This window comes from Danio aesculapii, chromosome 3 (genome assembly GCF_903798145.1).
Source record: "Danio aesculapii chromosome 3, fDanAes4.1, whole genome shotgun sequence".
NCBI lineage: Eukaryota > Metazoa > Chordata > Actinopteri > Cypriniformes > Danionidae > Danio > Danio aesculapii.
Window position 1 is genome coordinate 6,325,861 of NC_079437.1, and position 23,335 is coordinate 6,349,195.

The following is a 23,335-nucleotide window of genomic DNA, read 5'->3' on the forward strand; positions in this document are numbered from 1 at the left end:
ATTATTAATGACCTCCAGAACTGTCAAGAGCATCTGTGCTCCGCATCTCACACTTTCACCACGCACTCATTGTGTGTTAGCATACTGTCTTTTGAGATGCAAGTAATTTAAGAAATAAAGATTGACGCAGCTTCTCCTACAACAGCGAATTCCGTTTTTGCTTTTGATATTTGGCGCCACTTAATCAGTAAGTGACTATTGTTTTCTTTGATTCATTGGATGGAAACGCTGCTTTATTCGCACGTCTTTTATGCCATATTGCAGTTTTGCGCATAAATTTAATTTGCATCTTTAAATGGAAACATAGCTACTGACATCTCCACTTAAAGTCAGCATGAAATCAAAGCCTTCTCTTTTTATTTTAATATGTATATTATAGTAGTGCTTCTTAAAAAAGAGGTATCTGCACATTTCATTATTTTGCAAAAATGTACATAATAAAGCACTGTCATACATTTTTTTCTCATTAGGGTTGGGCGATGTTGACCAATTTGGCATCGTACGATATCTAATGAGAAACATTGCAATGGACGATGGCATCGTTGTCGTAGGCGGCGGTGAATTAATCATGTATGAATAAATAATTGATTCATAACAAATTAATTATTTGTAGCCTACCGTTTCAACTACCTGACCCACATGGTCTTTGTTTTACCCATAACCAAATCATAAATAAAGATAAGTAACACACAGATTACCACCAGTCAATCACTTTTTCCACATAGGCAGGGTGATCTGTGTCGTTATAATGGCGTCCACAAACTTGGTTGGTAAAAAAGGGGCACAACCAACAGTATCTGACGTTTACGCTAAAATTACTAAGTGAAAGTGTAAAAGCGAAAGATTAAAGCAGTGTACTGATGCTGTGACACGTTCCCTGATAGATTCAAAACACCAAAGAGTCGTGAGATAGAGACAAGATTAATTAAATATCCCGCCAGCGATAGGTTACATCCTTGATAAACTGTCCGACGTGCGCTGCTCTCTGGGATTTTGTGCCCCAAGCACCGGCTGACTGCCTGCAGCTCAGACGTGCGCGTATGCTGCAGCGCATGCCTGTTTGTGTGTGTGGTCACGTGGTGTGCATTTTCATCAGTATAGTTTGGAAGGAGGGCTTTTCAGATATGCTGGATGAAACGCCAGTGTGGACGTGGATCGTTTTTGTTTTAAATGCCATTTTAAAACTAAGACGAATCAGTGTAAATGGGGCCTGAGTGCGGAGTGGGTTGCTGCTGCAACGGGGGCAGGGTGGAGGATCGCAATGATGGCTCAGGATCATGATGTCTTCCAGCCATTGGCAATGGACGATGGCATCGTCTATCAACCCAACCCTAATTATAATCTCAATTTCTGTTTAATTCCAACTTTAAGTTTATTTATAGGTCAGAACAGTTTTTTTTCCTCTAAATAAAACTACAGCAGATGACCTGAATTTAAAACATAACATACTGTAATACTTTACCTGAGATGTTTACTTTTCTCAGAAGGGACTAAGGTATACCGAAGTATATGTCTACAGTAATTACATACATTACAAGCTTTGTTACTTTGTAAAAATAAATAACACATCAAAATGAATATTTCTGATCAATTACATTAATTTACTGCAAGTATTAGTGTATATCAGTGTATAACTACAAATAGATGATACTTGATGTTTTAACAGATAGTTTGTATAACCTATGTCTATTTTAACTCATGCATTAGAGTTAAATTAATGTTTTACTATTCACTTCAGTTTTTCTTCATATTTTGCATTTTGAGGGGATTTCATGTTACTAAAAATATGTTAATTTTGTTTGCATGTAAGATTCATCCACAATACTAATAACTTTCATTATCCAGACATCCCACCTCTCCCGAATGCACCTGTGGTAAGCTTTGGCATACACTATCCCTAACTTTACTAAAATGAAAATTGATCATACAGTACATGTACAATGCCTTATAACTAAATCACTTTCCGCCTAAATTAAAAACACTCACCTGAAGACTCCTCCACAGCAGTGATTGAGTCTCTCAGCACCTGTGTTTGAGAAATAAATGCACATATATTTAACTAGCAGATAAATGATAGGAGGATGAGCAAGAGAGGTGCACATACTGGCTACACATACGTTTTAGATACAAAATAGTTAAAATTTTTATAGTAAAAAAAACTAACTGCCGTATGTTTTAAGTACGTTTGGACAATGACCACTTTTAAAGCAGAGCATTCGTTTTATTTACGTAAAGTTGACTTACACATTTAATTACTAACCTGATCTCTGTTCTTTCTGACGTCGAATTTGTCCTTTATTTCATGTAAAACAACACTGGAGGCGTTTTTACCACGATGAAGTGTCGTGTTTGCCAAGTTATTTAAGCTTACTGAGGTGAAAATGACGACTGATTTAATCTTCCAGGTTGTTTCGCGCCGAGAGCCTCAAACCTGCTGTCCTGACAGGATCAAGAATCATAAACGTGGCTGCTTTTCCGTGACTCTACAATACAACTGATGAAATAATACTTTCTTAACATTATCTACTAATCAACAGCACTTAAAATCACTAATTAATGTTTCATCACAAACAACACAGCCCAGCGCTCGAAGCTGGAGATATTTCAAATTCCCAACGGCCTCTGCGTCATTTACATATAGATGAATATTAATGACGCGAGTCTCATCTCCGATCTCTATTGGCTTTGAAAAAAAGCGTAATTTACCAACTAACATTTTTAACTCAATTTATTTTTATTAAATTTTTTCGTACCCCTTGCCTGAATTTGTAATACATTACATTGGTCTTTTATATTTTAAATACTTTACAAATAAATGACCGTAGTCCTCTCCTGAAAATATCTTTATTGTAATTGTTTACAAGTGTGTGTGTGTGTGTGTGTGTGTGTGTGTGTGTGTGTCCTGCAAATATGAACATCATTCATGTGATTAATATAAATTACACATATGTGCACTGAAATACATTTATAAGTTTAAAAGTAGACCAAAGTATAAATCAGCTTATACCTGTTGTTAATGTAAATGTTACGATCAGACAGATCTATGTATATAGAAATCCTGTTTATTAGTTTCATTTTACTGTTAGTGCATGCACATATATATAATCATATAAGAATAATGTACTTGTGAACATATGTACAGGGCAGATTCTTTGAATACAATTTATTCCAAATTTAACAGCATGTAAAAGTTTAATCATCCATCAGATTAATGCTAGTAAAAACTCCATGCAGCTCTCACTCATACTGTACAACAGCTCTCACTCAGGTCCTTTTAACGTCCACAAATCTCCATTTTAAACTCCAAAACTAATTTAAAGTGGACCTAAAATGAAGATCATTCACTCATTCATTTTATTTTCAGCATAGTCCCTTTATTTATCAGGGGTCGCCACAGTGGAATGAACCACCAACTTATCCAGCATGTGTTTTATGCAGCGGATGCACTTCCAGCTGCAACCCAGAACTGGGAAACACCCATACACACTCATTCACACACATACACTACAGCCAATTTAGTTCATGAATTCCCCTATACGCATGTTTTTGGAGCGTGGGGGGAAACTAGAGCACCTGAAGGAAACCCACGCCAACACGAGGAGAACATGCAAACTCCACACAGGAATGCCAACTGACCCAGCCAGGGCTCGAACCAGTGACCTTCCAGTGACAGTGCAAACCACTAAGCCACCGTGTCGCCCAAATGAAGAACCTCTTAAAGCTAAATTAACTGTATTTGTAATGTCACAGCTCTTCAATTCCTGCCGCTCATACTTTGATTTCTTCCTCTGTCTCAGTGAAGCTGTACGGCGTCCTCGTGTGTCTAAAAGATGAAGGCCTCTGCCGCTCCTCTTCAGATCTTCCTCCAAAGTGTCGTGCTAGCATGCTAGCAGCCTGTTGGAACCTCCTGGGCTCGATGGCTACGTCTGCTGTGACCGAACGTCGCACTGAGTCGTCGGACAGCTGATTTTCCCTGTCAGACCCTGCGCTCCGCTGCTCCTCATCCTCTTCCTCGCGGCTCTTCAGGAGGCAGCAGGAGTTGTCAATCATCTCCAGAACCTCAGTCATGAGGGAGGGGCCGAGGTCCACTGTGAAAGATGACAGAGAATCAGATGGCGACAATGACACCTCGCTGCTGCGTCGACTGTCAGTACGGGGTGATTCAGGCGCTTCTGCAAAGCTCTGGTCCAGTCGAGAGAAACGAGGCAGCGTGACGAAACCAGACGGAAGACCTGTAGGAGAAGAGAGGGACAAATAACACAATCAATCAATCAATCAATCAATCAATTCCCTTTATTTATATAGGGCTGCACAATACTGGGAAAATCAGATATTGCAATAGTTTATTTTTCTGTGATACATATTGCGCTATGAATACGGTTCCACAAGATAGTTTGAGCAGCTCTATTTCACGGTTTTCTGAAGAGTCGAACAGAATTCAGGTAGAGAGATTGAATAATCACAATGCAATGAACGCTTTTCTTACTTTCCTTTGTCTCAATTCTAGTCCAAATGTCTAAATACTCTTAGATCAAGTACAAATAATGTTTTGTTTTCAACATAAGAGAACAAAATCCAAACTACAGAGTTAAGGGAGTCGCACATCGGATGCACAGCGACACAATAATATCCAGCTGCAGGCCCGCAGAACCACACATGTTTTAGGCACACACAATCTGCCACACACAATCTAGGCAAACCATATATGGTTACGACGGATGTTAATGGTATTAACGTCTTCTTCATCGTCATCGATATTTTGATATATGTGGTTAATAAATATTGTACACAATAAACAATAGTGTTTACTTTATTTTACAAATATTGCGATCGAGACGGGCGAATGGGGAGCGTTGTTTCCGATCGCCATTCAAATACACTGAAGAGTTTTCTATCAGTCATCATAGATGATCAGTCATTATTATCTGACAGAGTCAATATCGCAGATACTCGTTTGCTGGCCTTGCTAAAAGATCTAAATTGGACAGGTTTAATTTATATAATGGATTTATTTATAATGAAGGAAATGATAGCAAGTTAATATAGGCAATAATACATCTTTATATTTAATAAAAAAATCTTTTACATGTAATAAACGTATAACACTATATTAATATTTTACTCAAGCGATTTATTAGTGTGGATTTGCTTAATTTTCTAATAACTTTTTAATTAATGATTTCCCACATAAAATAATTAACTATTAATATTTAATTTAAAAAAAGTATATATATATATATATATATAACTAACAGCTGTGACAGTTTAATAAAAGATAGTAGTTTATAATCAGATAATCAGTTAAGATAATCAGTTTATAACTATATGTCGTTTAAATGGTTAACTATAGTAATTTATTTTAATGTGACACATTATTGTTTGCTTTTTATATTTTACAACAAAGTGATTTTAACCAAGTATGATAATATTAAGATCCTGAATTAGTTTATTACACTTAATCCTACAATTAGACGTTCTATTATGTTTTCTTTGTGTATGTGGACATGTGAATAAAGTCATAAGTGTCCTTGACCAATTATTTTTGTTTACATAATTTGAGTTCAGAAACTGCAGAGATGTTAAAATGATCGTTACTATATAATAATAATGACTGAAATGGGAAATCATATTTGTGAAATTCAATAGGTGGCGATAATGCTTCTAAAGAGTTAGTTAGTTAGCATATATGGTTTGTCTAAATCGTGTGTGCTAGATTGTGTGTGCCTGAAACGTGTGTGATTCTGCGGTTCTGCAGCTGGATATATCTCCTGCGACATGGCGTGCACATAACAGACGCGCACACCAGATGCGCACACTGAATGTTATTTAATATGAAGCTATACAGATGGCGCTCTGCGGCTGGGCAGAAACATGAACAGTGTCCTGAGTCATAGCTGGGCGATATGAACAGCTGCAGACTTGCAGCACCGGTGTGTTTACCCTGATGGAGAGAGAGAGTTTTAATTTTATTGCCATTTCAGCTTCTATGGCTATGTCATGCCAAAAAATAAAAATAGATCAATTTTACCATGTTTTATAAATACCAATTTTCTATAATTATAAAAATATTCTAACAATTAAATATAATCAACAGCAATAAAAAATACACAAGGTAAAATACATAAATAATAATGATAATATATAAGATAAAAATCTAAAACAGTTTTTTAAGGTTTCCTTTTGATAAAAATTGTACAATTTTAGACGGATTCACATTTAAAAATATTTCATTTAAAGTCTGTCCAGATAAAAATTGTTGTCTGATAACATTAAAAATGGGGCACTCCACAAGAATATGTTGAACAGTTTGGTTTCTGTTGCAGTATTGACATTTTGGTGGTTCTTCTCCTTTCAGTAAATGTTCATGTGTGAGTCTCGTGTGTCCATCTTGTATAAATCTCATCATGTCTTGACTTGAAAAATAAATGAGATTTTCTTCCTATTTCTGGCTGAATTTCAGAAAGTTTATCATCTGAGCACTGATCCCATTCGGTTTGTCATTTATTGAGAATATAGCCTTTTATTAGTGGCTTTAGATCCGAAGGTGGGATTTTACACTCTGTCAGCTTTACTGCTAGGGCTGTTTTGGCGGCTTTGTCGGCTTGTTCATTTCCAAGTAGTCCGGTACGTCGTGGGATCCAGCAGAAGACTATATTATAAAACTTCCTCTGTAGTTCGTTCGCTTTGATAAAAACGTCGATTATAATGTGATGCTCCAGTTTAAAAGAATTCAATGTCTGTAGACAAGATTTTGAGTCAGAAAAAATAATAAAATTGTGTCCTTCAGCATTTTCAATGTGTTCCAGAGCTAAAAAGAGAGCCTTTGCTTCCGCTGTAAAAATTGAGCTTTAATCTGGAATGCGAAAGCCGTAGCGTAGGGTAGCCCATTACTATCCTGGTAGAAATCTATGTTCACAAGTCTAAAAAGCATGGCACTGCGTTGCGTGTCGCTGAGTGGCGCATCTTGTATGTGACCCCCTTTAAGAGTTTTTCCTTAAAAGAGTGAAATGATCTGCCAATGGGGACCATAAAATAATTTTGTTTTCACTTTGGAATGTAGATATTTGGACTAGAAACAAGACAAAAATTGAAAGTATATATTTTTTGCATTAATTGTATATATTCTGTATAAAAACAGTAATTAAATAGTAGTTCTAGTAGTTCAACTAGAATTCAGAATCAACTTTGCATATCATGTGAAGTGACTATTGTGGGTGTGCACATTGATATCGATGCTGAAACCATATGTAGCCCTACTACAACTTACGACAACTAAAAACCCATCTTTTCTGAAATCACAAGTACCGCTGTGAACAAAACCAAGACCCCTCTTGTCCATGTCTCCATCCCCTCACCAAACAGCAACCCCAAACAAACCACCTGTAGAAAACACACTCTTTCATTTCTCTGACACTTTAACCAACAAGTGCTCCGGACACTTTCTTACAATCACTCCATAAACTATCATAAAAAACATTGAGCATGTATGAACTGTTTCCCCCGGGTCCCCCGGTTTCCTCCCACCGTCCAAAAACATAAACAATAGCCAATCGACTAAACCAAATTATCACCGAAAACAACACTAGTTTACACTTCTCACGCAGCGACAAGCAGGGGAGTCCTCGAGACCTACCTGAGCTCGAACTCCGCTCTCACCCTCCGCTCACGGGAGGGAGCTCCAGGCTCGAGGATATTACGAGCTCAGGGCTCTCTCCCGGGACAGCATGCCAAATCCGCTTTATTGATTATCAGCTAAGTGTGAACTCTTGAAATGACTAAATGTAAATGTATAACCAAAGGGCTGCCCAGAATGCTTTACAACCCTAAAACTAAAACCCTGTAGAGAAGAACATAATCAAAACAAGAATAAAGCTTTCTATTTAGATTTTAGAGTTAGTTTCAGTAGATCTTTAATAAAGGGTCGTTTACACAACAACGATTTCAGTGTCAACGTGTACGTTTTTGAAAATGCCACCATTGTTGTTTCTATGTAAACACAAAAAAATAAAATTCTTTACAAACAATGATGTGATGCACATGTAAAGTATGTGTTAGAGTGTAGATTAAAGACAAGCACAAAACACACACACAAGTGCAGAGTGGCTGTTGTCCAATCTGTATTTCGAGTAGCTTTGATTTACTCCACCATAAGGGTGACCGGATGTCCCTTTTTTTCCCCAGGACAGTCCCTTATTTCATCTCTACCGCAAGAACAGTCCAGTCAAAGGTAGGTTAACCAAGTGTATCATTAGGGCTGGGCGTTTAATCAAAAAGTAATCGTGATCAACATTCAGAATCTATAATCGGGTAAATTTTTCCAGTTCAATTTTTTCAGTTGCTTTCTCTACCGCATAAAGAGTCATGTGACCCCGCTCTGTTAGGGCTGATTTATACAGTACACATGTGTATGGTCTGGCGCAGCCTGCGAGCGGTCGCATACCCGTGCACCTCTTAAAAAATGGAACTACACGTCGCACATTTGCATTACATTGACAATAATTGGAAGTAGGGCTGTGATGGTCACCGTGACAACCGTGTCACCACAGTGGTCAGTTGCCACTGTGGCTGTCCATGCCAACGGTGGTAGTATGTGACGTCATGCACTCTTAAACACAAATTTCATTTGTCTTGCCAAGTATTACATTTCTGTTGTATAACGTTAGATGCAATTCAGCAAGATCAGCCATGAACCTCGTTGGAAAACCTAATGTTACATCGCCAATCTGGGAACAATTTGTATTCGTGCCGAATGAGAAAGGCAAAACTAATAATTTGGATAAAGTTACTTGTAGGGTTTGTCTCAAAAAAAATAAGTGTTAAATGGACCAACACGTCGAATCTCCAGAGCCATCTCAGAGGTCATGTCTCCCAGCCACATATAATCAACTCCTGTCTTCTTTTAGATTAGATTAGATTCAATTTATTGTCATCACACATGTACAAGTACAAGGCAACGAAATGCAGGAACGCAATTCTGAACGCAAACGCCCAGCTAGTCAGCCAGGTATTGCAGAGGCATTTTCAAAAATGGCCAAATGCAAAAGAGAAAGTGATGAATAGAACACGCTGATGAGAAATGGAGCAGCATATTTGGTAGTTGAGAACGCGCCGCTCCGCAGTGTAGAGAAACCTGCTTTCCAAGAAATGCTGGCGGCAAAACAATGAAGCAAGATACACTCTCTTGGCCAGGGTTGTGAAAAAATATCAGTATTTGCGCTACAAGCACACCGTCTGAACATGTATTCAGTGCTGGAAACATAACTTCATTTAGGTCTTCGCTTAAACTGGACAAAGTCAACATTTTTTTTTGGCAGACTTTAAAATATGAATAGAAAACAAAAGTTGGAGAGTTAGTAGCCTACGCTGTTTTTATTTTTTAGCTATTTGTGAAGTTCTTAAAAATGTAACGTTTAATTATTATTATTATTTTACTGTTTTAAGCAGTTAAAGTTCTTTATTATAGGCTGTATTGTGTTTCATCAACGAAAGTTAAACAATAAACACGAACGTTTGTACGGATATTTTAGCATAATTCTTTGGTCTTTGTTATTTCTTAATTTTTACATAAAATGTAAATTAACTTAGGTAGGCTACTTGGGTACATACAGAGGCGCCAGGATGTCATAACTGAGGGGGCATTTTAATCCCATAGGGGGGCACTAGACCTCATGACTGATTTTGGTCCCTGTTGTTCCTTTCATTTAGGATATTTATTCACTTATTTATTATTACATTGCATTACTGTCTAAGTTACTGACTTAAGTCAGTAATATACTTCTTTATAGTAATAATAATAATATGCACTGTTTCGCTATTACTGATTTTATCAATGAAGGTTATGCAACGATACCGTTTATTAACGCAGACAGATCATGGCTTCAGCGCCAAACGAGTGCTTTAAATCATATTTTATTCTGCAAGTAAAACTATTTCTTTCCATTTTATTTCAAATAACATAAAAGTTTAAAGTTTTAGGTAACCCACTATCATATAACCGGTAAATAAATCATAACTGAGTCATTAGGCTTCATTACCCAATCAACAATCAGTGTTAGAAAAAAGTTAAACATTACAATATAATGTCATTTTAAAAAACAGTAGCTAAATGTGCTACTTTTTAAGGCATTAGTGTAGCAAAACAGAGAGTCTGTCTACCTACCTACCTAGATTATCATTCAGCCTACAGCGCATATGAGAGCACAGCAAATCCACTTACACACTATATACCCATTTCATTTACTACACTGTAAACGTGACTTCGCAGGACGATCATCTTTAAATGCAAAAGGCATTTTTTAAGTGTCCTAACTTGAGTCTGCTGCCGCATAATGCGATGTTTCTTTACACAACTGTTAAAGTGCGCTTTAGCGATGTCAAAATGAAAGCAAACATTCAAAAGGGTTCAGCGTTTTTATAAATTTATAGCTTAATTGTAATAGTATTAATAAAAATGAATATAATAAATTATGATAGTATTTATAGTGTAGACTACTGTGGGAATGTGCAGTGTCCAACTAAACATTTTCATTAGGCTACTCTAATATTAATCCCTAAATAAAAACTAATGTAAAAATGACTGGCAGTTGCGTCTCTGCTAAAATTAATTTAACGGAAAATTTCTGTAGCCTTTTTTCCCTTTACAGCTCAAGACAGTTGTATTTAAAGATTTCGTTTCATGAATCAGGCTGCTCGCCTGTATGTCATACACTAGTCTAGTTTTCTCCCATGTGAGTTTAGAGTGTGCCTCCGCCGCCGTGTGCGCATTTATACAGGCGCACCGACTTGATGCAGGGACCAGATCTCTGAGCTATTGCTTCAATTTCACAATTTTCATAATTGAATTGCTGTTTCATATTATAGAATATATAAACGTGTATACTAACAGGAGTGTTGGTAATCAATGACAGAAAGAATATTCACTTTAGAGTGAACTTCTGTCACCGATTATTTTACAGCATAACTGACCCGACCCCTCACCACCACCACAACACCGGGGGTTGTTGGTGATTTAACGTGGTAGTAAAATAATGTCTAATTGGAAGCTGCGCTGAGATGCCTTGAGGCGGCATACTTTCTATTACAATAAAATGATTATTTACATGATGCAAGAAATGCACTGTTTAAAATATTATATACTGCATATACAAGAGTTATTTTATTTATTTAGAAGAGATGCTACTTATTTTCTACTTTTGAAAACATTAAAATTCATTCATTTTGTTTCCAAAAGTGCAAGGTTATTTATTTTCACTTTGTTTATAAGCAAGATTTACGGTTGGTTTTAGGCAATGTGTGTTTTCATTTCAGCTGCTCAATGGTGATGTTCAATAAATAATCAGAGATAGTTTTAAAATGAAATAATGCACCCTTCATTCAAAAATCTTGTAGTATGTGATCATATCTACTGTACAAAACCTGTCAGTAAACTAACATAAAAAAATAAATCGTAAAATAATATTAATCATAATCAAGTTAAAATGTTCAATTAATCAAGATTTTGATTTAAGGCCAAATCGCCCAGCCCTATGTCTCATACACCAAAAATAAACAGAATTTGTTAGTTTACTTGCATTAAGAGAAGCCGGGATAGACGGGATCATGCTGTATGGACTTATAACTGAACCGCTGTACTGGCCTCAAATAATATAACCGAGACAGTTATCAAAATGTCCCATCGCTGCGGAGTATCTATTTCCAGAAAATACATATGAATGAATGTTTTTATAAACTTAGCCCCTTTTATAAAAGTTAAAGTTTAAGATAAACGTTTTAAACCCTATAGTATTTATGTTAAAGCACTAATTTAGGACTTTTATTTTAATGATTTTTGCTGATTTTGGCAGCCTGTTTAAAAATGTCAAGTTCATGTGATTATTTTTGTCTGCTTTTATTTTTTGCGGTGTTTAAATTATTTTTGTGTTTCATTATAAGGTACAACTGTTTGTGAGAAGACTAAATATCAATAGAAATGCCTGCAATGACTCCTGGATATTTGTGTGTGTGAGATGCACAGTAATGTCCAGCAGGTGGCAGGATGGGATCTTTGGGTTTATATTGTGGGTTACAGTATATTTAGCTGTCAGCTTTTAGAGATGGTTTTGGGTTTCTAAGAATGAGGGAAATTCCCGAATTCCAGAGGCATTACACACACACACACACACACACACACACACACACACACACACACACACACACACACACACACACACACTGAAACATCACTATATGTTTCTACAGGTGTGTGTAACTCAAACTCCAGTCATTCCTGATAAAGCTCATTCAGTTATTCATGCCTGTGGTCATCATTGATTGTCTCTGTGTTTTCTCAGAGTCTCCAGTTTTGAAGTGGCACATTGTCAATTGCTTTCTATGACCTCACTGCAAAAACAGCTCAATCATGCCCGTCTGGATAATCTAAAATCATTTTCATTTATCATTATACAAGACTTCAGTACTCTCTTAGAAATAAAACAATCTCTTAAATGTTATGACCGCAAAATTATTAGCTACGATAGCAAAAGATGCCAGCGGTGAGGTTAAAAATAAGATGCTCAGAATGTTTTCGAGAACACAGTTTACTCCTAAAGAGTATTATGTAAAACAGACACTAGCAGCTTCAAAAAAGATCCCAAGTGCGAATATAGTCGTAGATATTGTAGACTATTGATGTAATGAGAACCTAAAGGAATTATAAAGGGTTTATCCACTGTCATTCACTGCATGTGAACAGGCAAGTTGAACGTCATGTGTTTTCATCTTTATACAGAGTTGCACCATATTTTAAAGTATGTGTATTAGTACCAATATTTTTTGTTGATACTCACCGATCCTCATATTGATGCATATGCTTTTGTAATGTTTTAAGACGAACTAATTTTAGGAACGCTTCACAACAATAACTCAAAGCTTTTTTACTCTACAATTTAGCACATCACCTTTGAGCAAAGTAGCGTATTAAGTTAACAGTACCGAACCAAGGCCATAATAAAATAATATAATAATAATAATAATAATAATAATATAATAATAATAATATAATAATAATAATAATAATAATAATAATAACAACAATAATATAATAATAATAATAACAATAATAATAATAATATAATAATAATAACAATAATAATAATAATATCAATAATAATAATAATATAATAATAATAATAATAATAATAACAATAATAATAAAATAATAATAATAATAATAATAATAATAATATAATAATAACAATAATAATAATATAATAATAATAATAATAATAATAATAATAATAATATAATAATAATAATAACAACAACAAAAATAATAATAATATAATAATAATAACAATAATAATATAATAATAATAACAATAATAATAATATAATAATAATAACAATAATAATAATAATAATAATAATATAATAATAACAATAATAATAATAAAATAATAATAATAACAATAATAATAATATAATAATAATAATATAATAATAATAATATAATAATAATAATAATAATAGGCCTATTAATAAAGCGTCACTAAGTTTTCAAAAAGCTGCAAAACTAATTTTACTGAACAAATGTTAAACACAATACTGTGCAACAATGTTCAATGTTGTGTATAGGCATGAGACGATAACTGGTTTCAAGGTTTACCGCGGTTTGGAAAGATCAAGGTTTTAAAACCGCTAGAATCTTTTGTTATACCATGCCTAAGGTATATGTAAGGGTTTTTTATACGTCTTTTTATTGTGTTGTAAAGAAATTTGTGTTTTTGATACTAATGAAGAGATTTGAGAATGATTTATTTGAATTATTTAGCCTGAGATGTTTACTATTTAGCCTGAGATAATACTTACCAAAGTATTATAAATGTTCCTTAAAATAAAATATAAAGTGTTCAATGGGGGAAAACGCTGTTGTTTTTCCACCCAGACGTTTAAAATAAATACATTTTAGAGCAGTAATCACAATACCGTGATACTGTGAAACCGTGATATTTTTTATCCAAGGTTATCATACCATCAGAAACTTGCACCAGCCCATGCCTAGTTGTGTAATCTTCAAAAGTAGGTAATGCTGTTTGGTATCTACTTTTTTTTGAGAGCAGGATTATATGAGTTCAGTATTGAGCCTGATACTGAATCCAGTATCAGTGCATCCCTAAATTATAGTAATGCCATGGGATGCACTGAAATTAAAATTTTGGGTTGAAACCCCTCATGCACTTGTCCGAAATTAAAATTAAGCCAAAAACGCAGTTATAATTATTTATTATTTTATTAAACTATAATTTTGTAAGACTTTTTAAATTTAACTTGATAGCTTAAACTATACTGATTTTAACAAGCGCAAGCCAATACAGTAAGAACATTTTACTGAGAGTGAAGGAGTCCAGATGCGTCAGATTACCAGTGTTGCCATGACAGCACAGAAACACAAATGCAAGCAGCAGGAGCTAGTATACTACATAGTATACTACATATACTTTGTTTTGTTTTTTAAAACTATTCACAATCCTTCTGCTCCATCTTAAAAAAATATTAAATTCCAAATTAGAGAAAACATCATGAATGACACGTTCTATGGTCAATCTTCTTTCACAACAGTAATAATCACATGTACTAATTATAAGATGTTTTCAAGCCTGGATTAGGAGGTGGTTTTTGTCAAACAGAATTTGTACACACTGAGTGAGATGTTTTTGATTTGTCAGTGTTTTAGTTTATCTGTATGTTTTAAACCGACTTTTTAAATAATTGGATACTATTGGTCAGGGGCGTCGCTAGACCCAATTCACTGAGGCACGTGCCCCAGTAAAAATCTCCAGTGCCCCAGTAAATGCATTGAGATAGGATTTACTTCATATGCAAGTGTATTTATTAAGAGTGGTAATTCCGAAATAAAGACGTTATTCTCTATGTGCAACCGAACCAACGCTGGTGAAAGCAGTGTGTTTAATCAAGAAGCAAACTGATGCATCTCCGCGTGTGCGCAGAGAACCTGCGCGCCTCACGCACGCGCTGCTCTTCTGCTGGTACGAGTCCCGGTAGTTAACATGCGCTCCAAAAAAGCAGGCTACTTGCTTGTCACGCGCCGCTCATGCGTTTTAAAACCAGCGTAACAGCATTTTTTGTTTTGAAAGTGGACAAAACTAAAGTTTAAACAATATGACTGTGATCTTACTAAGCATGCTTCATGATAGTTTTTTTTGTATGAAGCAAAAAGGAGGGATGACCAGTCAGAGAGTAATAAACCTAATTCTCTGCCATGTGTCAAGTCTAAGACAACAGATAATTCTATAAAAAAATCTTTTTTTGTATTTTATTGAATTGTCTATAGAATTTCAATTAAATGACATTAATATTTATGCAAAAGATTTCTTAAATAATCTTATCATCACTCCAGTTGTGTCTAAACATTGTTTTCCAGTTACATTTAAGACTATTTAGAATAATAATTGTATAATAACAATAATAATTTTATTTATAATAAATACTTATTTAAAAAAATATAGTGTGTGTGTGTATATATATACATATATATATATATATTTTTTTTTATTTTATTTTTTTTTTATTTTTTTTTTTGAGGAGGGGGCCGGGGGTGCCTCAGTAGAGATTTATGTCTAGCAACGCGCCTGCTATTGTTTAATTTTTACCTGTCCAGGGACGCAGGTGGAAAATGAATCCAATAGCAAAAAAATAACATTAACATTATAGCAGACAGTCATTCCCAGCCACTAGACAGGGTATCTAAGCATCATCAAGTGTCAGAATGTTGTGGGAGTGCTGTACAGGAGTTATTATAATGCATTATAGATCGCGAAATTTAGCGGTTTTAATTTTAGCGTTTTTTTTAAAACATGACAGTAAATACGAACGCGGTTATGAATATATTAAAACATGTGCTTGTCTGTTGTAAAAACTTGTAATAATGACAAAAAAAATACTAATTCGTGGATCTCCTTACTTGTGTGTGCTGCCATGCTACCGTTGTGGCTGGTGTATTCTGGGAAATTTTCTTACCCCTTGGTTCTGAGTGTGGTCCTGAAAAATCTTCGTTTGAAGGGGTATCTAGCCCATCCCCTTAGCCCTAGCCCTTCGAGCTTAAGAGAATTGGGACACCCCTACCCCCTCACGTGAACGCGCAAAATGAGGGGTAGGGGTAAGGGGAAGAATTAAGATTGGGCCGAACAGTATTGAGCGGGTCAAAACCTTTCATCAAACTTGTCCTAAAACTATTCAACAACATCCATTCTTGTCCACTATAGTCTTCATTGTAGAAATAATTAAATACAATTAATCTTTGTAAAAGCTACACAATTTCTAGAGGCCAAATGGTTCAAAATTGCTTGAAATCTTACAAACCTTAAAATACCTTTTATACTATTAGGATTAAACTTTGTTCTGTACTATGTTTTCTGGTTAAATAGTCTCAACTTAACATTGATAGTGATTAGCGATAGCAACTTTTGTAGATTGGCACATTGCAATATCAATGGTGTAACTTTATATTGTGCAGCCCTTTCTGCTCTTGCACTTTGGTCAATGCAGCAATAAACTAAGCCAGTTAAATGAATAGGCTTCATAGCACAGCACTTTCCATGTCCAGTGTGAAAGCCACTTCACACCCGTGACAACAAGGAGGAAGTGAAAGTAAACCAGCGCTTTGAAGATAGAACTTTTTTTCTATTTGGCCAATAGTGAAAATGCCATTTTTGGCTGAGAATTCGGTGCATCCCTAGTAATTAAGATGTGTTGTGAATGCAGTACCGTAGGAGCAGAGCGGGCGGTCTGGAGAGCTGGTGGAGGTGTGCAGAATGGCCTTCATCAGGCCGCCGTTGCTCAGGTTGAGCTGAGGCAGGGAGATGGCGTTTTTGATGATGGGTGAGATCGGTGGCGGCGGTGAAGAGAAGTCCCGGGACCCTCCTCTCGGCCTGGGAGCAGGCGTCTTCCGCACGTGCTGAAGAGTTCGCGACAGAAACCGAGTCGTTTTGGAGCCTGACGGTGAATCTGGACACCGCTGGCCATCGCTGTGCCCGGAGCCGCCATAGTTGCTCAGGAACGAGGTGTCGCCGAAAACGTCTCCGCCGCGGCCCACGTGCATGGTGTGGCGGAAGTCTCCGAGCGGAGGACTGATCATGTCCACCGACAGCTCGCTCTTAAAGCGCCGTCTGCTCTGAGATGTGGACACCAAGCCTTTAATCGCCGGCAGCTTTCCCAGACTCATGGCCAGACAATATGGTGATCCACAATATAAATAAATGAAATCTCAGTAAATAATATGTAGCAAGGTTCTGATGATGTTTGTCCAATATAATCCAATGCCGAATGTATTTGCAACAGAATGATGAAAAGTAAATGTCAAATAATCGGTCAAAAAGATCCAAAAGACATGAGTCAAATAATCCTTAAAATAGATTCAGTAACTAATTGCCTATAAAAAGGCTACGAAAATGTCTAATGCTCATATTATAAATCAGTCTAACAGGAAGATAAATGATGCTAATAATGAATATTAAATGAAGGTAAAATAACAGATGGTGCTCTAAGCTAGTTTTCAACAGCAGATGCTAGGTTTCTAGGTTAGCTTTAAACTGCAGGTGGTGCTTAAGCTAGTTTTTAATAGTAAACAGCGCTCTAAGCTAGTTTTCAACAGCAGATGCTAGGTTTCTTGGTTAGCCTTGAACTGCAGGTGGTGCTTAAGCTAGTTTTTAATCGTAAACAGCGCTCTAAGCTAGTTTTCAACAGCAGATGCTAGGTTTCTAGGTTAGCTTTGAACTGCAGGTGGTAATTAAGCTAGTTTTAATCGCGAACAGCGATCTAAGCTAGTTTTTAACAACAGATAGATCTCTCAGCAAGTTTTGAGCAACAGATCGCTTCAGACTGAGCTTTTAAACACTCAAACGCTTTTATGCCATAAGATTAATGTAACACAGCTGACTGTGAATCTTTCAAACCAATCCTAAAAAAAAAGTGGACAAACATGCCTGAAAACGCTAGAAATTTCTAATGCTAGCTTAATAAAGCACACATGTAAATATAAAGCCACGAATTAAACCAATTTGTAGTTTAAGCTAATAAGAAAGTGTTTTTTTAGTGATATAATTAAATTAAAACTTCATAATAGGCAAATAAAATACAAAAAATCCCAATCTGATGCTAATAACCTGCAAAAAGGTCACTGAAAACAGTTTTTAGGAGCATCATTGAGACAAAAAGCACTCAAATTAAAGACGTTATGAGTGTTACTCGTATGTTGAACACATCACATCTTCAAATAAAAGCCACGTAAAGAGAAAAGTGTGTTTGTGTGAGATCCATCGGTTCGTGAGCTGCTGGCTGTCCCGAGCCGGAGTTTAAAAATAACCTGCTAAAGAAGCTTAATAGGATTTACCAAGAGTTTAAACACCTTGCAGTGAGCACCAAACACTGCACCGTCTCTAATAGCGGGAATAAATAACGATAATCAAGTTTTCTGCATAAACACATGCAATTCAAAAAGAATCCCTTCGTAATCCATGCTTTACATGATGCAAGAACTCTTATAAACATCCACCGGGTTTTTCTTCTCTTCTAAATCTGCATGCGCTCCCAAACTGAAAACTGTTTCTCCAGAAAAAGTGAGTTTTCCTTAGACGAATGACATCCAGAACCATCTTCCTCCCACAGTTTTAGCACGCATGATCTCCTGATTTGTTGTGTTAGTGTTTCTGAATGCCACTGCAGGCCTTCGGCATCCCAAAATCCCCCAAAACAGTGGGTCTAAAGCGCATCAGATGTGTGTGTGTGATCCGCTGTGTTTTGTCTGCGCTCTCAGAGAAGACCGAACGCTGGGATTGGCTTGGATTAGCTGGATTATTCATCCTCACTCTCTCTATCTCTCTCGCACGTCTCTCATTCTTTCTCTCGCCAGACCGTCTTAATCCGTTTAACTGCCCGTCGCTCGCTATTTTCCCTTCACACCGTGACACGCGACCTGACAAAGAGAAACAGAGAGTCAAACAGCAGAAGAGTGGAGTGATAGCAGCTCTGTCATGATAAAGCTCATCTGTTAAACTCTTTCAGAAAAAAACGATGACTGATTAATAGGCACGGGATGATAACCGCATACCACGCTTTGGAAGAGTCAAGGTTTTAAAACCACCAATATTTTCTTCTATACCATTCCTACAGTATATGTAAGATTTTTTTTTTTGTTGTTTTTTAGGACGACAGTATCTCCACCAGAAAAGATATCCAAAGATGCCATTTTAAATTGTAAATCAGTGTTTTGGAAACTAATGAAGACAGCAGAAGTCAATGATTCATTTGAATTATTTAGCGTGAGATGTTTACTGCTCCAACATGTTTTAAATGTTTCCCAAATTAAAATATATTGTGTTCAAAGGGTAAAAATGTTTACAAGTGACATTTAAAAAGAATATATTTTACAGCAGTAATCACAACACTGTGAAGCCGTGATATTCTTATCCAAGGTTATCATACCCTCAGAATCTGCCTAACGATTAAACAATTACCACATTTAGCAGTTCTTCAGGGTGACTTACTACACAATGAAAGCAGCTTGCCACAGTGCCCATAATATTCATTAAATAAATTGAATTACCTTTTTAATGAAAACTACAGGATAGAATTTATTTAAAAATAGTATTTAAAAAAACAAAAGCACTGAGTTTAAAATATAATTGTATAAAATATATAATAAATAAATCAAGAGTTCAGATGCAAAAACCTTGAGGTGCCGTCTGAATTTTTCTTCTACAATGTCCATTTTTCTTAGCCTCTTATATTTTATATTTAGGCTAAGAATATAGCCTAAATATAAAATATTTGTAATCAGTTATTTCATGTTAAAGGCAACGTAAGTAGCATATTCTTTGCCATAAAAGTGAAATAAGTGAACCTACACATAAAAATGCTCATTTTAGGAGAAAATTTAAGATGGCATTTAGAGGATTTTGCATCTGAACTCTTTAAATGGATATTTACAAAGTTTTGATCATGGTTAAAGTTTTGATTATGGATTTCACAATGATTTTTACATAATATACAGGTGAAGTCAGAATTATTAGCCCCCCTTTGAATTTTTTTTCTTTTTTTTTTTTATATTTCCCAAATGATGTTGAACAGAGCAAGGAAATGTTCACAGTATGTCTGATAATATTTGTTCTTCTGGAGAAAGTCTTATTTGTTTTATTTCAGCTAGAATAAAAGTAGTTTTTCATTTTTTAAACACCATTTTAAGATCAATATTATTAGCCACTTTGGCTATATTTTTTCCGATAGTCTACAGAACAAACCATCATTACACAATAACTTGCCTAATTACCCTAACCTGCCTAGTTAACATAATTAACCTAGTTAAGGCTTTAAATGTCACTTTAAGCTGTATAGAAGTGTCTTGAAGAATATCTAGTCTAATATTATTTACTGTCATCATGACAAAGAGAAAATAAACCAGTTATTAGAGATGAGTTATTAAAACTATCATGATTAGAAATGTGCTGAAGAAAATCTGCTCTTTGTTAAACAGAAACTGGGGAAAAAAAATAAACAGGAGGGCTAATAATTCTGACTTCAAGTGCATATAATTTAATTACAGCGTTTCTCAGTGGCTTTGGTGCATTTCTCACAACACTATTTACATTTGCACAACAGTTCGTGCATTTCTCTAAACAATTAGTTATTTGTGCACATCACAGTAGCAGATTCTCATTCCTTCCAACAGATTGTGAATGCTTTTGGACATGCATCAATGTCTTTCATACGACTCTCTGCTGTTTATAACATTATCATTCACTTACATCATGTCAATCAAAATGAACTAAACTTGTAAATACTGAATAGTCACTCCAAATTAAACTAACAGTCCTCATTTCATTACTGGAGTCATTACATGCAAAAATGTTGAACTAGTTATCAAGAATCTGTCAAGCTAATTTTATTAAAAAGAATTTTAATTTAATTCCTGAAAATGTCTTCTAAATTGAAGAATTTCATGAATGACTTACAGACCTGTGTATGTTGTAGGTTCAGTTCCAATATGTACTGCAATATTGTTCACAGTTGTGCACAGCTCTACCCAAAGGAAGTTTATATTTGTTGTTAATAAGGGTGTGTTTATTGTTCTGCACAATGCTGTGAATAAATTAGAACTGTAAAGAGCAAATGGAGTAAAGTGAAATATACATATTCAATGTCTTGTACTCAGATACCTCACTGAATACAGTGATGTCTAACTACTGTAGTTTTCAAATGGCTGTGCAAATAGTGCTGTCTTGAGCATTTTCAGGACGTGTCACCAACATCTGACTTTTTTGCATTGGAGAACATGTAGAGAGTCATAATGAAAACATGACAAAGCCATTTGACTATCTTGTTCATAAACAATGGTGTCAGGACTGTTCATCTTGATGACACTGACTCTTTCATTGACATCAATACTTGCTTTTGAGGAATGAGTTCTCCATTTTGAGCAAGTGACACACTTTTGCAGGTTATCAACTAGGTTTTGCAGTTTGTACTAATTGTTTTGAGAAATGCATTAACTGATGTGCAAATGTAAATAGTGTTGAGAGAAATGCACCAAAGCCACTGAGAAAAACTGTAATGCAAAACGTACTTGTCTTCACAAACAGTAAAATAAAATAAATAATAGTTCTAGAATAAAACAACAACAGTCTTGAAATTGAAACTTAATTGCTAGAAAAATCATCACTGAGATTAATGGGAAATACACAATAAATAAATAACAAAAATAGATGGATGGATACTGCAACAGTGGTTTATAATGACACTTTATCCATCATTTTTTCCACAATTGATAGCAAGAACAAACATAGAAACATTGTCTGATTGACAATCAGCACTTAATTATGTTTAAAAGAATTTAAAACACCAAATAGGACGAATTTATACCCCATTTATACCCCATTTTACTTCGATAGTAAAACATATTGTAAGATTAAGTGCAGTGTGTGGGTGAGTGTGTCGATGTGAACCGCTTATGTTGTGGTTCTGTGACTGCTAGTGTTGCTTGCTGTTTGGTTAACAATTATGCCTGTTAAAGTAACTAGGTTATTTTAAAATTAAATTAAATATTAGTGTAACATTTTGGGTGTTTTTTGTGCGTTTTGGCGGGTTTTGGACAGCTTTTGGGCTGGAAAATGGCAGCTATATCTTGCAACACTGGACAATACAAGAATCACAATCATTTTTACATGCATAACATTTGATATCTTCATACAAAACTTCACTGTCTTCATAAACAGATTCTTGGTTTTGCAATTGCCATTTTTCTGGGCTCACAGTCAAATAAAACCACTTGTTGACAGATGCATTGATCAGTCTTTATATTAAACTCACTGCAGATGTTGAACAGATCAAATAAGTCAATGACTGTCTCTATTTTTTTTTCAATCAATAAATCACTTTAACAAGTTATAAAATGTGTTGATAGCCTTTTTATTTCCTGATATTGTATAATTATTGAATTTACTCAATAATCAACTGAAGAATAATCAGTGTATTTTGACCTAGTCAGATTGAATGTAGAATATGTGCTTACACCACATCTCCACCCATCCAGACTGTTATTGGGTTTAATTACACCTGTGCGTTTCCTACACAAACAAACACACAGCCGCGCTCAGCCCATCAGACACACTGAGGAAATGAGTGGGATGTAATGGGAACAGTCTGTGTGTGTATGTCTGCTGTGTCTTTTTGTCACGGTCTCAATTTTAGACATAGAAACTGTACAAACAATAGCAGACTTCTACTGTTTTTGCCTTGAATCAAGTTCACTCAGTCAATAGCAAGGTCTGCACGCTCAAATAAACACAGCATGCTTACATTTATCCCACATAATCAAAATAAAGAAATACAAAATGACATCTGCCATGAATAAAAAGATGTCTGTTGTTAAAAACTAGCAAGGTATTTGAATTGTGACGTCATTTTAATAACAAATAAGCTCGTTTACCTTCATAAATATTACTAAAACACAAACATATCTCATTATCTCAATAAATGACTTCTCCTGTTAGTCTTTGTGTAAAAATAAATACAAATAAACATTTTACTGACACAATAATGACAAAACTAAGCATAACCATTCTTCAGTGAGAAGCCGTCGGCTTGTTTACATACGATAATTAAACGTTATAAAATAACCAAACGTCTAAATCTACCTCTAAAACGCGAGATAAAATGTACATCCATGCGACATTTTAGTTTTATTTCGACGTTATAAACATTAACCTACCTTACACAGAGAATAACGGCAAAGTTTGAGTGCGTTGGCGAATTAACTCCAAGCGCGTCGCCGCTCTGCGCGCTCCCG

General features: G+C 35.4%; 1 protein-coding gene across 2 annotated transcripts; it reads right to left on the reverse strand.

Annotated features, from left to right (window-relative positions):
• Positions 1 to 2,816: 2,816 nt before the first annotated feature.
• On the reverse strand, positions 2,817 to 23,335 carry cdc42ep1b (CDC42 effector protein (Rho GTPase binding) 1b). 2 transcript variants are annotated; one of them, XM_056453035.1, is made up of 3 exons: positions 23,263 to 23,335; positions 16,762 to 18,967; positions 2,817 to 4,232 (listed from the first exon to the last, which is right to left on the reverse strand). In XM_056453035.1, exons 2-3 carry the CDS (start codon positions 17,216 to 17,218, stop codon positions 3,769 to 3,771), a joined length of 921 nt encoding a protein of 306 aa, XP_056309010.1. In that variant the 5' UTR covers positions 17,219 to 18,967; positions 23,263 to 23,335; the 3' UTR covers positions 2,817 to 3,768. The 2 variants fall into 2 exon arrangements, with proteins under 2 accessions (XP_056309010.1, XP_056309009.1); XM_056453034.1 differs by having other exon boundaries at positions 23,258 to 23,327.